Here is a 14,953-nt window from a genome sequence, read left to right as displayed (position 1 = left end):
CCGGATTAGACTTATGATTCAATCGTAGCCATTCACCGGTTTGACAGAGTGACGTCGTTTAGATTAGTAGCATGGGAACGTCGTTGTTTTATCTTAAGAGAGAATAGACGGTCTAGATTGAGTCTCAAGTTAGATCGTGACCGTTCGTATGTTTAAATGATGCGACGTCGTTTTTGGTTTAGAGAGATCTACGATTCGGATCGAGTCTCAAAATTTAATCGTAGCCGTTCGTCCCTTTAGTTGATGCGGTGCCGTTTTCGGTAGGAAGGCTAATGCGGCGTCGTTTTTACGAAGAAGGGTGAAGCGTCGTCGTTTTGTTTGAAAGGGTGTCGACGGCCGAGATCAAATCTGAGATTGATCTCGGCCGTCCATTTCATTTTGATATATTCTGAAATTTGGAAATTAGTTTAGAAATTCAAAAAATGGAAATAAATAGGGGACGGTGTCGTTTTGAAGTTGAGCGGTTCAGTGAGCGGGTTTAGACCGGGTTGACTAGTCGTTGACCGGTCTGACCCGGTCCAGAATATTAATAAAAAATAATAATAATAAATAAAAATTTCCAAAAATTCAAAAAAATTGTAAAAATACTTAGAAAATTCATAAAAATTCCTAGATTTTCCCAAAAAATTTCTAGATCGATTCGGGACTCTTATAGTCTGGATCAAGAATTTTGAGACTTCGAGGGTCAATCTATATCGATCCGTAAAATTCTCAACTCTTTTTGAAAATAAATGAAAAATCCAAAAAATTAGAAAAATTAGAAAAATTCAAGAAAATCACAAAAAATGGGAAATTGCCACATTCAACTGGCCCGACTTCAATTTTGTGATTTTCGGGTCCCAAACCCCAAAAAATGACCATTCTACCCTTCCGGGTCTTTCGCCCCAAATTTTCCCGAACCATCCCCGGAATCCAAACTCGAATTTTCTGTGGGTCGATAGGGCCATATTAGACTCGTTGACTTGTCCGAATTGATTGTGACTACTTTGATTGCGCATTAAATTTCATGATTGTGATTGATAGGAATAATAAAATTCCCATATGCATGACACTTTAGAATTGTTAGGGCCTACCTCACCCAAAATTTCGTCCGCATGAATTCTTAGGTTAGAAAATCACTCAACATCGGTAACCGAAAGGGCGTCGATGAAAATCTCGGCGTAACCAAGTCCCCGAACCCAAATCTCTGGTTTTCGTAGAACCGAACGGTTTCTCCAGACCGCTCGGTAGGGTTTTCCGATCATACCCTCCAATAAATTGATCGGTGGCGACTCCAAATTGCATGTACACTACGCACATGCCACCCGACCACACAAAAGTCGATTTCGATAAAATTTTCTCCGACATCGCGATTCGAGTAATGGGTCTTGGGAGAGACCCGCGATCCCTCTTATATGTAAAAAGAGGGGGATCGGCTCGTTAACCCTCGCATTTCTCCGCTCCCGCCCGGCAGAGGAGGGTCGCGACAATGGTCGAAAATAAATGGTTAGACTAGTGGTTTCAGATTATACACTCATCATCGGATGCCATGAAAAGCCATAACAACTTGTTACAAGTTATAAGTTACTTAGAATCTAGAACATATTCATCGGAACATGTTCCTAAATTTTTAGAAACTAAATCCTACTATGCTTATATTGGAACGTGGAACATGGAACCGGACCGACCCCATTCCAAGTTCCAAGTTCCAAGTTTCACTCTGAAACCATACTCGCCCCTACTTATTTTGGACATTTTTGGGTCTGGTTCGAGGAAGGAATTATGGAAAGAGTGATCCAATTTTCCAGAAGTATACTGGTTGTTGGACCTAGTCGTCTCATCATAGTTTCCCATGGGGCTGCCAGCTTTTTATTATTTGAAATAATGTCCACTTCGCGCAAATACCAATTAATCTTAAAAATTTCTCCCATCTAGAATTTTCCGGTTTATGAAAGCTTAGAGTGGTCTGACTATCCGGATCGACTTTTAAATTTTACTTATTTCTTCTCTATCGAAAGTTTTCTTCCCCATGAGCCAATCGCAATGTCAGAAAAAATAGAAATTGAGAATATAAAACTATTTTGATTCTCATTTTCAATTGAAAATGGAAATTGAAAAAATTTTCAAGAACCAAACGGATCATCAAAGAATAAAATAGAGTCTTCTAAAATCATTACGAGACGAGTTGATCATCGTTAATTAAAATTTTATAAGTGAACCGACACATCACGAAAAGAGTTCAATCCATGGTCCGTACAAAGGTCTGGTCCGTATCTCACTTTGTATTTTGCTTTATACAGAGCACCATCAATATATGCTATCTTTTGATTCTTTGCTTGGTTTGATTGGCATGGTTTGATTATGAAAGCATTTCTCAGGTGAATTATATAAGCAGGTAAAGAGTAGATACTTGGACGAGATTGGGTCTTTGAAGTAACCTTAATTCCTTACCGTTCCCAGGAAAGCAAGGTAAAGGAAAGGTACAAAGAATGTTTCGGTTAGCTTGCAGGCCATTCGTTAAGGAAAGAATCTCCTTTTCATCCATATGTGAGCAAGTTATCATCATATCAACTGCTGACTCACGAGAGGAAGGCATTGTGTGTTCTTATTTGTCTCAAATCAAATAGCCTGAATCAATTTCCCCGTCACCTAGCATGGCTGAATCACTCCTTTTCAGCATCTCCGGCGTTCCAAGGCGCGGTCGCCGTTTACGATGTTGAAGATCAGATCCACGAGCTTAAAAATACGATGGATACCATTACAGCCGTGTTGTTAGATGCTGAGGAGCAACAGGCGAAGAACCACCGCCTGCAACTGTGGCTACGTCGGCTTCGAGACGTGTTGTACGATGCGGAGGATGTGCTCGATGAACTCAAGTGTGAAGCCTTACGGAAGCGGGTAATCAATCGGTACGGGGGCGTCAAAGAGAAGGTACACCGCTTCTTTTCTCTCTCTAATCCAATGATACTCCGTGCAAAAATCAGTCGTAAGATCAAGGAGATTAGGGAGACATTATCAAAAATTTCCATCGAAAAGAATCAGTTTGATCTTAATGTGCGGAGTGTCGACAATGGTGTGGTGCATTTGCGATCACGAGAGATGACTTACTCGTTCGTAAACAAGTTGGATGTCGTCGGAAGAGAAAGTGATAAGGAAAAGATAATTGAGATATTAATGCAATCAGATCGGAAAAATCTCTCGGTGATTCCCATTGTCGGAATAGGAGGTATGGGCAAAACGGCCCTAGCTAAATTAGTTTATAACGACGACAACGTGAAAGAGCAATTCGAATCACGACTATGGGTGTGCGTGCCCGAGGACTTTGATTTAAAGAAAACTATCGAAGGAATCATCAAAGATGCAACTGGTCAAAGCTCGAGTAACCTTGACATTCAGCAATTGCAAATCTCTTTGCGATACATCATCAAAGACAAGAAATTTCTACTAGTCTTGGATGACGTATGGAGCAACGACCGCAGTAGATGGGAAGAATTGAAAGCTTTGCTAACCGAAGGAGCGAGTGGAAGCAAGATAATTGTGACAACGCGCAGTTCAAAAGTCGCTTCTATAACGGGTACCCATCCGGCACATAATCTAAGAGGTCTTTCTCATGAAGACTCCATGGCCTTGTTCAAAAAATGGGCTTTCGACCAAAAGGAAAAGCACCCACGTCCTGATCTCCTTGAAATGGGAGATGACATTGTCAAAAAATGTCAAGGAGTTCCTCTCCTTGTGAAAACTTTGGGGAGTCTACTTTTCGCAAAGGACGAAGTACCATATTGGGCTCATATAAGAGATAGCGAGGTATGGAAGTTAGTGGAAGAAAAAGAGGACCTTCTGCCAGTACTTAAGCTCAGTTATGATCATTTACCGTCCCACTTAAAACGTTGCTTTGCCACATTTTCGCTTTTTCCCAGAGGGTTTGAATTTCATAGCGGTCGTTTAGGTGCCTTATGGATGGCTTCAGGACTCATTAGTTCAACAACGGAAAAAGAAGACAGTAGTGTTGAGTACGTCAAAGAGTTGCGGAAGAGATCTTTGATCCAAGAAGTTGAGGAGTCCGAATCAATATTAACTTTTAAAGTGCACGATCTAGTCCATTCTCTTGCAACGATTGTGGCTCGAAATGATTGCTCCATTGTTGGCTTAGACACTGAAGAGATTTCGGAAAGAGCACGGTACGTTTCGTTCTCTAGTTATTCTTCAGAGGGTATCTCAAATTTTGATGGAGTCCCACCATTTCTGAGAAAACCAACTTCGAAGAGGCTCCATGTAATTGATTTTCAATTAGATGTCAAGGATGGAGTTATTACTAGAGAGTTTGCTAGCACCTGTGTCTCCAAGTGTAACAATTTACGGTATGTGTATTTAAGAAATGGTAGTCTTGAGGAGCTTCCAAGTTCAATATGCAACTTGAAGCAATTGAGGACGTTACTTCTCTCTGGGAACAAGCGACTGAAGAAGCTTCCGGATACCATTTGCGAGCTGCAGAGTTTGCTACACTTATATCTCGATGGTTGCTCAGAGTTAGGCGAATTACCCAAAAATATGCAGAGGCTTGTCAGCCTTAGACTTCTAACAGTAACAACAAAGCAGAAGAGTCCGTAAGAAAGTGGAATACAATACCTAGAAAATCTACGGTTGTTGGGTCTCGATGGATGCCAAAATCTACAAGTTTTGTTTGAAGGCACTTGTCGACTTACTTGCCTTCGACAGTTGGAAATTGTTAATTGTGGGGGACCATTATCTATTCCTTTTGTGGAATATTAACTGCCCTACAGATCTTGGAGATTATCGATTCAAAGCTCATGTTGACTGAGGAGAACAAGCCCATTTTTCCTTCGAATCTTCATACACCGGCAATATCAAAATCCGAACAAGTGATGGAGTTGCTGCAGTGTCTGGATCAGTCTGCTTGTAAATTGGAGTCCTTTTCTGTATATGATTGCCCGAGCTTCACTGCTATACCCGAATGGCTGCCCAATCATACATGTCTCGGATACATCTTCTTGATCAGATGTCTCAAATTATCATCTATGCCGCAAGGAATCCAGTCCCTCACTGCCCTCAAAGAATTACGAGTCGAATATTGTGGTGAACTGAGCGAGAGATGTCGACCAACAACGGGCGTGGATTGGCCAAAAATCGCTCACATTCCTCGAATCTATCTTGATCTTGTATGGGTACAATGGATGGAGGATTAGGTAAGCACCTATCTATTTCTTCTTTGTTCTTAGATGTAATATAGTGATTGATTTTATTCAATCGAATTAAAATTTAATACAAGTATTGCAATTTCAAAAAACAACAATGAGATAAAAAAAAAGTTGTTTACTAAGATACAATCAATAGTCGTCCATTAGATTGCAAAAGGAATTCAATGTAGAATGATCTTTTTCATAAAGCAAATAATCCAATTTAAATTTGAACGAAAAATTAGAAGTTGCGTTTAATACTCGAGTAATGATTAAAACTATAGACTCAATTCGTAATACTATCTTTTTTTTTTTTTAACTCAGATTATGAAACAATAAAGAATGTTTTTGTACCGTAAATCCAATTCAGGTCATAGCACGAGAATGATTGCTACTTCAAATAATGTATTTTGAAGGCTCTTGGATTATCTTCGTTGGCAAGACACTTGGCTTAATACCAATTGTAGGTGGGTCGAATGGAGCCAATAAAATGCGCTTAATAAAGATAAATCATCCAATAGAAACTTATTTATTTTAACTTCATATGCATGAAAAGTTAATGCACAGATAAATCTCTTCACTTTCAATTTAACTTTCCCACTTCTTCAAAAAAAAAAAATCTCAACGTTATTATAAGAATGTCAAAATGTTCAATTTATTTGTCCAATCAAAATAGTTGCAGATATCTATGTTCACGATTGTTATGGTGATGTGGTTGAACTTCTTATAACAATTTTCTAAGTAAGTGTGTAATATATTGTTTCATTTCACGAAGATTTTTCACTTTATGCAATCAGATAATTGACACCAGAATAAATGTCATAATATTATGTGATGCATTTTCTAACCTCATTTTTTTCTCTTTTGAGCATAGACGAGCTCCCACGATCAACTTGTCACGCCATGTGGACTTCCGCAAAAGATTTGGACATACACTCAGCTAATCCTCCGTCGATCTCTTTCATTTTCATGGATGAAAACAATGGGCATTGGTATTATTTGTCCTTCTTTCTTTCTTTCCTTGAATAAGTGCAGTTGTTTATTATTCGTCTGTGTTTGTATTTCAAATTTTTCTATGGAGAAAAATACCTACTTCGTATTGTGTGGGACCAACTGTCGAATTGTCTCAATTTAAATTTGTTTATATCGATATTTATCTTCCGCCCATGGACACTGAATGATATCATACCACACCACCAAATCTTATTTTTGCCAAACGAGTGTCAATTACTCGATTTTTTTTGTAATGATTCCACTAGAGTACTTAAAGAGTTTCCCAGGAATAATGCATTTAAAAAAACACGTCTTTTTCGTTTTAAATCAGTTTGACTTTACTTCTAAATAGGAAGATTAGTTCTTTATTTTTTCTTTTTCGTTTGAAATTTGTATGAACTCATAGTTCTGGATGCTATGGTTCCATAAGTTTAGCATCTCCTCGGTTGATTTCATGACTACACTAGATTGCACAGAACCGCCCAAAATGGACATCCTGAAAGTGAGAAAACAGAAAGATAACCATAAAGCCATATGCCCTAGGAGAACCAATGATGGAGTCAAACGATATTAAAACCTTCATTGTCTGCGGTTCATCAAACTCTCTTGATAACCCCCTACTGTTCTTCCAATGGCAAGAAGAGAAAATGGCCAAATCAATTCTTTACAGCATCGCAGAGGGTGTGCTGAGCCGGTTCGGATTACATGCCCATCCATAATAATTAGGCTGGGATGTTTAGGCAAAACAGTGCTCGCTAAGTTAGTGTACAACAACGACAATTTTTCATTTCAGAACATGGGTATGCATTCACAATGATTTTGATCTAACGAAATCTCTTGAAAAGGTTAGGAGAGACACTGTTGGTTAAGGCTTGATTAGAGTTCCTGCCGCTATTAGTCGACGTATAGGACAATGGTCGTACTCGTAGCACTTGAAATGATACAGAGAGATTTGTTCATAGAAGGTGGTAAGGGTAGTTGCCTAGTTTCGGCAACCCGCAGTCGCGAATTCGCTTCCCTTGTGGGACTTTGTACGAGCATTCAGGTTGAAGGCCTTTCTTTCTTCTCTTCACACTGTCTATTTGACATGAAACGATGAGGAGATAAGTAATATTAAAAAGCCCAATGACTATTAATTAGGTAAACAACGATTTTTGAGCAAAGTAAACAACGCTTTTGTCCCATTCATTCTTCTACACAAAGTACACGACTTATTATTTCTCTTTAATTGGGCATGAGATCCTCCAAACTCTTGAGTGGCTTAAGAGTTTGATGCGTTGATATACATGGTTAATCATATCGTTGACTTTCTTGGGGTCTGCATTAGAAGAAAGTACATAAAAACCCATATTATACATTTCCAAATATTGAAATACAATAAAAAAAAGATAATTAAAGAAATTTTATTAGGTATAATGTTCACTATAGACAATAATTATTCAATAACCACCTACGCTAAGGGGGCACTAACACTGCCGCGTGGGGCCCAAATCGTAAATAAAAAAAATAGACCTATTTTGATAAATTTTTTTATTTTTACATCTATTTTAAAAAAAAAGCTCATAAACACAGGCATTTTCTGGAAAAAATCAAGTTGTCTTCAAAGCAAATGGATCCCAGATGCACGAATAATAGATATAATAAATTTTTATTCCACAAAGCAAAAGTAAAAATCTCTTTATTTTACAAGCAGTCTAATGATATCAAATAAAAGTTAAAGGTTTTAGTCCATCGTAATCGATGAAATGAATTCGACATCGGTGAATGGACGGGGTGCATTGGCATCCCCTAAACCCAAAACTTTGTTTCGACACCCAAAAATCGGAATCGAAATCTTGGTGAGCTCAACCCAAAACTCAGATGAGGGGAAGAGCTTCGATTGGGACTGAAATTGAATGAAGGTTAGGAATTTGACTACCTATGATTTATTATCGATAGGGATCCAAAAAAAAAAAAAACTGTCAAAATTCAAGAAAAAAAATATATTCTGACTGAAACACATTTTCTCATTTTTCCGGCGGCTAAAATATGGAAGGTAATTTTAGCACAATGGCTTAAAAATCAAAAGCAGAATTACAATCCTGTTATTTTAATTCCACACATTCCTTTTTCTAAAACTTACGGGTGTCACAATGGAATTCGACTTTTATTTTGCGACGAACATCTAAAATATCTCGAAATGTTACAAACATTAAATTAGTTGTGCACGCTTGTAAAGCTTTGAATGGATATTAGTATACACATCTATATTTTATTTAATAAAAAAACCATTTTTTTTTGTCAAAATACTCGGATACTTTCATTAAAAAGCTGGGCAAATGCCAGAAGAGTTCTTACAATCGTAACATAACAGCGATCAAAGGTGGGAGAAATTATTCAGTGGTTAGCAACTGGCAACCGCCACGTCATAAGCCTATGTGGCGTGCGTGCTCTACTAAAAAGTGACACATGTCCTATGACATGGAAAAAATGAAAAATCAGAAACTAAAATAAAGAGCTCTCGTTTCTCTTTCCTCTGCAAAAAGCACTGACACAAGCAAACATTTATTGCTTGCTTTCTTTCTCTCTCCCTCCCTCTCTCCTCCTTTACGTTTCAACCTGTGTCTTCTGCAAAAATGATTTCACCCTCTCTTCCTCTCCCTCGTTCACCTCAAGCCCTCCCCTCCTTCTTCGCCTTCGTCCTTATAGCCATCGTCGCCTCTCCGGCTCAAAAAATCGCTGACTTGGCGTCTCCCAAAACTCATCATATTTTAATGTCGCTAAAATCATTGATCTGTTTTAGTAAGCTGAGTCCAAAAGTTGTATTTGAAGCTTGAGAAAAAATGGAGTAATGATTAGGATAAAGCAATTGTTTGAGCGGGTCTTAATGTCCTTGAAATCGTGCGGGTTGGAATTAGTTGTTCGATGATGCTTATGTGCTCTTTGTTTGAATGGATCACCAAGCGTTCGTGAAAGTGACCGGGTGAGATCTCATATATATTTGAGAGGAGTTTTTCTAAAACTTAATGCAGGTTTAGCAAGAACCATGCTGAAAAACGCCAAGGAGAATTTGGATCTTCGGCTTGATTTTGACTTTGTAGACATGCTCCTTATGCCCGGGCAAAATGAACTAAGAAGAATCACCTTGGAGGATCTAGACGGGGGCCTTCGGTTGTTATCCACATTATACAGATTTTTTTGGGTTAGAAAAGCTTGTAATGTTTTTTCGGCCTGGTGCAATTACAAATGATGTATCACGAAATTGATTGAGTTCGTTTAGGGGATTATTTGTCTTGTTAGTAAAAAATCACAAATGTTTGTGGCTAACAAATATAACCGGAACCAGAACTAGAAATCCCCAAAATTATAAAGAAGGTAGATTCCTAAACAAGACGTAGAATCCGACTCCAATGTGGTTGTCTTCGGTTGGAGTACAACACGGGGAGAGACACTGCGAGAGACTTGATTTGAAGAAGACGCAGAATCGGGTGTTGTAAAGGCTCACCCCTAAGAGAAGCATGTCAACTGTCAAGACACGAGCAAAGGCAGAAAATTACACTGGTTTATTGGGCTAATTCCCTAAAAAAGCACCAACTTTAAGTCTACTGACGATTATGGCATGAACTTTTTTTTGTCTCATAAAAAGGCATCAACTTTAGGTCAAATGACGATTCTGGCCCAAACTTTTTTTCATCTCATGAAAAAGCATAAAATTTAACTCGAGTCTCAAATCTGGCCCCTCTTAATTTGGAACCATTAGTTATCCAATATAACAATTCCACATCATCAATAAATCCACATGACTTGTCGATATGCATTTAAGATTCTATTCATCATCTTCTTGGAATGGAATATGAAGTTGTTCATTCGCTTTGGGAGGGGATAGGGCGAGGCTTGTTAAAAAATGAAGACTCTAGTCGTGAGCTTGGCGATTTCGTCCGTGGCGTCCGTCCCCGAGTGGTAATACACAACTTCGGATTCCAATTAAACAGCTGATGCTTGTGGATGAAGTGAAGGAAAAGAAACCGTCATCCTTCAAGTTGTGCCGAAGGTGAAGTAGATAAATAATTTCAAATTCCGTGCTAAGAAGACGATGAATAGTGCCTTAAATCTACATTAATAAATCACGTAGATTTATTGATGACGTGTGATTGCCACGTTGGATAACTAATGGTTCCAAATTAAGAGGGGTCGGATTTGGGACTCGAGTTAAAGTTGGGGCTTTTTCATGGGATGAAAAAAGTTCGGGCCAGAATCGTCATAGGACCTAAAGTTGATGCCTTTTTATGAGACAAAACAAAGTTCGGGTCATAATCATCATTAGATCTAAAGTTGGTACTTTTTTATGGAATTAGCCCCTGGTTTATAATAGCCGGAACCCCAAAACTCGGTGCGGCCACCGGTATATCTAGCATCGCAGGCCTCTTCCACTTCAAAATCGTTGGCAACTTACCCAAGTCCGAAATGGGGAGCGAAGCCGCAAAGGCGATGATGGCAACCAGAGGGGTGAAGAAGGAGGGGAAGGGGACGGCTTAAGGTGAACGGGAAAGAGGATGCGAGGGTGAAAGAGGAGAGAGAGAGAGAGAGAGAGAGAGAGGGGTAGAGAGAAAGAGCAAGCAATAAATGCTTTGCTTGTGCTCAGTGCCTTTTGCAGAGGAGAGATAAACGAGACTTCTTTATTTTGGTTTCAGATTTTTCATCATTTCCATGTCGGAGGACATGTGTCGTTATTTTAGTGGAGCACGCACGCCGCATAGGCTTATGGCGCGGCAGTTGCTAACCGCCTAATAATTTCTCCGGATGCCACAGAGCACGCTTCCTCTCTTCTTTTACATTTTTTGAAAAAATTTCTCGCGCTTAGTTGAGTGAGCCCGAAGATCTGCCTTCTTCTCTTTCCTATTAAATGAAAAAAATTGAGCTGCACTAGCTAGCTGTGTACACTGCACGATAGATTAGACACAAGTCAGAACCCTCTCTCTCCTCTCTTATCTCATGTCTTATCCACCCCATTTCTATCTTTACTTTTTTAAAAAATCTCTGCCTCATCTCTCTCTCTCTCTCTCTTCTTTTATCTCGCGAAGGAAACGGCGAGCTCACCTCTTCCTCTCTCCTCTCGAGTCTCGCGAAGGGAACAACCACTGCCTTAGTTTGGCTGCCTCGGCTCTTCTCCAGCGCTCTCCCGTGATGTCCTCCGGCTACGTAGCACGGACACGATACGAAATATGATACGACACGATACGTTGATAAATCTTTTTTCAAAATATGAAAAATTTCGACACGTTGGGACACGTTATATATTAAATAAATATTTTTTATAATTTATTATTTTTATGATATTTTACAAAAATAGAGAATTTACAAAAAAATAAAAAAAAAATTCTTACTGTGCTTCATCCCGTAATTTAAGCTCAGCCAACCAAGGAAAAAAGGTAATAAAACAAAAAAGAAAAATGAATCACTTAACCGAAGGATGCTGCCCGAAATGACTTGATGAGACACAGACTGAACGCGCTCTCTCTCTCTCCTGTCATCTTTCGTCTTCCCCACGCTAATGCCTCTCTCATCTTCATCTTCTCATCTCGCATTTTCCCAATGACCTCTCCCCCCTCTCTGTCTTTGTGCTGCCCCCCTCTCCCTCACTCGTTACTTTTTGAAAAAGATCGTCCCCCTCCCCCACTTTCTCTTTACTTTTGGGAAAGATCTCGTTCCCCACGCTAACGCTCTCTCTCCTCTCTCATCTTCTCATCTCATCCTGTGTCTTCCCAGAGCTCTCTCTCATCTTGCGTCACCCTCACCTCTCTGTCTCGCGAAGCAAGCTACGGCGACGACGACCTCCGTGATTTTAGCTGCCTTGTCTCTCCTCCGGCGTTCGCTCTCTGCTCGCTCTGGCGCTGGCTCGCTTTGTACTCGTCGCTGTCTCTGCTTCTACCTACAACTCGGCACTCTGTCTTCTCCTCCAGATCCGCGCTTTCCCCGCACTCCTTCCTCACCGACTTGCTGTCGCCGGCTCGCTCCTTTATCTCTCTCATGGCTCCAGATCTGTACTTTTCACGCCCTCCTTCCTCTCCGACTCGCGTGTCCCGAGCGTGTCACTGGCGTTGACGCCATGTCAGACCTCCGTAGAGAGAACCGGCAATCGGAGCGTGTTGAACACGTGTCCGTATCCGATACCGACGCGGTTGCCTTCTTCACGTGTCGGTGCTTCATAGTCCTCCGGCACTCTTCGCTCTCTGCTTAGACCCTCTCTACGGCTTGCCGGTTCTCTCCCTCGTCTCCCTCGTCTCTCGCATAGCCTGAGAGGCAGACAAATCCTCCATCCTCCCCTTCTCCCCCGCATCTCTACCACCCAGATCTATGCCATCCATGCCCTCCTTCCTCACTGACGCGAGTGTCCCGCATCTCTACCACCCAGATCTATGCCATCCATGCCCCCCTTCCTCACCGACATGAGTGTCCCGGCATATCGCTCCCGTTGACCAGGTGTCGGACCTCCTAAACGCGTTCACCTCGTGTCGGACCTCCTACACGCGTTCACCTCGTGTCGGACAAAGCGTGTCGGAGCGTGTCCGTGTCCGACACGTATGACACCGACACGGCAACTCCTCCAATGTGTCAGTGCTACATAGCTGACAAAGAGAAAATCAGACATACCTCCGTTATTCATACACTCACGACTCGTATCTTACGAATTATTAGCGCAGAATTCATATTTTAAAATTAAAATTTGGTCCAATATCATACATCATAAGACCTACTAGTCCGGCCATCACGCTACACTCTCTTGAGGTGAGGTCTCATTTTATAAGGATGTGTCCTTCTCTTTTTTTATTTACTGACCGATGTGGAACTACTATCGGTGTTAACTTGCCATTCTTCCTCGACAAGTTGAGTCCGATAGTAGTCCCACATCGGCCGATAAATAGAGAAAGAGAGGGGCATATCCTTATAAAATGGGGTCTTAATAGAGTGCGGCGCGCTGGGCGGGCCGATGGGCCCTATGGCGCATGGTGTTGGGCAAAATTTTGATTTTAAAATAGGAAATCTACGTTAATAATTCATGAGATGTGAGTCGTGGAGTGTAGGAGTAATCGAGGTATGTCTAATTTTCTTCTTTGTCGCCTTGCTTGCAATTCCAACGCCCTATCACACAAGCCGCGAGACTAATTGAAGTTCCGTTTTTGGAGACAAATAAATTAGCATAAAAATGAGCGCTTATAAAATGTGACATTTTGTGGGATCAAGGCGTGGTTTATTATGTTAACAATAGGGGATTGAAAAGATTTAAATTCGGGACTTCTTAATTTGATACCATGCAAGATTTTATAGGACTCTTGCTAACTTTTTTTATTTGGTGATTTTCTTATTTAGTTCGAGCTATTGATAGCACGACGTAGGGGGCAAGTTAATGAATTTTCCAAATTTATTATTCTTAAATTCGAATTACTCTAAAAGGAATTATCATAACAATTTCTCAACTATAAAGGGTTCGCTCTTTCCCTTTGTCGAAATCAAACAAGGGCAAATTTAAAGGCGTCAAATGGCGCGTAATCTTTTGTTTTTCTGCGAGAATATTAGGTTATTTTCTTTTTCTTTTTCTTTCTCAGCGGTGATTTGGCTTTTGGAGCGATGATAGCATTGTTCTTGGGCTTTCGTTAGGTCACTTGATGGAACTTGGTTTCTCAATAGTCACGGGACAATGCACCAATGTTCTATTTAGTAACGTTTCTATTTCTCCGATTCTGTTTTTCGGAACAAAAAAAATAAAAATAAAAAACATGTTTGGTAACGCAAATGATTTTGAATTTGAATATTTTGGACAAAAAATAAAAACAAAAGGAAAATTAATTCTAAAAAAAATATTTTTCAAAATCACCAAAAAAATAAAATCTCAGTTCTTTTTTTTTTTTTAAATTAAGTCCACGTGGACTTTTGAACTTTTAAAAAATTAAAATTATATTTGAAAATTTACTAATGACTAATTTTTTATATTTAAAAATGAAATTTAAAATTTAAGAAAAAATTAAAAAATTGAAAGGGGAAATTAAAAATTTTAAAAAATCAAAAGAATGAAAAAAAATCAAAAGTTAAAAAATGGGGGAATTTTAAAAAATTTAAAAAAAGTTTAAAAAAATTTGAAAAAACATTTTAATTTTTTTAAAAAAAGAAGAAATGCATTTCTATTCGAAAACAGAAATTTTATGTAGTTATGATTCTCTAAAAGTCATATGTAGAATGGAATAAAAAAATATGATTCTCATTAGAATCGCTTATTCGGAATGCCAAATAGGCCCTTAAGTGCCTTCATATTGTAAGTTTGTTTTGGGACAATGGCGGTGCATGCAGATTTTTACTGCCATAAAAATGACAAGTCAAACATAATGCCCGTTTCCGGATCGGAGGGCTAACAGGGGTAGATTTGACACTAGCTAGTGTTTTTTTTTAGATAAAAAAAAATGCTTGTAGCAGATTTGAGATTGACTATAAATGTTGGAATTAACTCAAGATGCGGATACTGAACATCATGGCAAAAGATGAGCGATAGAATTGGAACTGGATGAGACAAATATCAAGGTTTGACAGAGATAAAATAGCAGCTGCACATTAAGAGAAATGTAAATAGATAGAGAATCCGAAATTAGTTAAAATGTCAGAGTGCAAAGACGATTTTCAATCACGAGACCAAAAGAAATGACAAGTTTATATCCGGCCTAAGGCTGAAATTCACAAACTATGTATGTTCATGCAATCTGCTATTAAAAGTGAATTGGGAGAGTTCTAGTAGTTGTTTACCGCAAATTCAGAGCCGG

At 39.4% G+C, this 14,953-nt stretch overlaps 1 protein-coding gene across 1 annotated transcript; it reads left to right on the top strand.

The window, feature by feature from the left end:
- The first annotated feature begins 2,727 nt into the window (after positions 1–2,727).
- LOC125314028 (putative disease resistance protein RGA1) lies at positions 2,728–4,587 on the top strand. The gene has a single exon (XM_048275482.1). It carries the CDS (start codon positions 2,728–2,730, stop codon positions 4,585–4,587), a length of 1,860 nt encoding a protein of 619 aa, XP_048131439.1.
- Positions 4,588–14,953: the final 10,366 nt, after the last annotated feature.

Source organism: Rhodamnia argentea, chromosome 3, assembly GCF_020921035.1.
Source record: "Rhodamnia argentea isolate NSW1041297 chromosome 3, ASM2092103v1, whole genome shotgun sequence".
Lineage (NCBI taxonomy): Eukaryota > Viridiplantae > Streptophyta > Magnoliopsida > Myrtales > Myrtaceae > Rhodamnia > Rhodamnia argentea.
This window is presented reverse-complemented; position numbering and strand designations above follow the sequence as displayed.

What these genes read in the sequence shown, in the direction of transcription:
- LOC125314028 (XM_048275482.1), top strand. Translation starts at nt 2,728, where the DNA reads ATGGATACCATTACAGCCGTGTTGTTAGATGCTGAGGAGCAACAGGCG.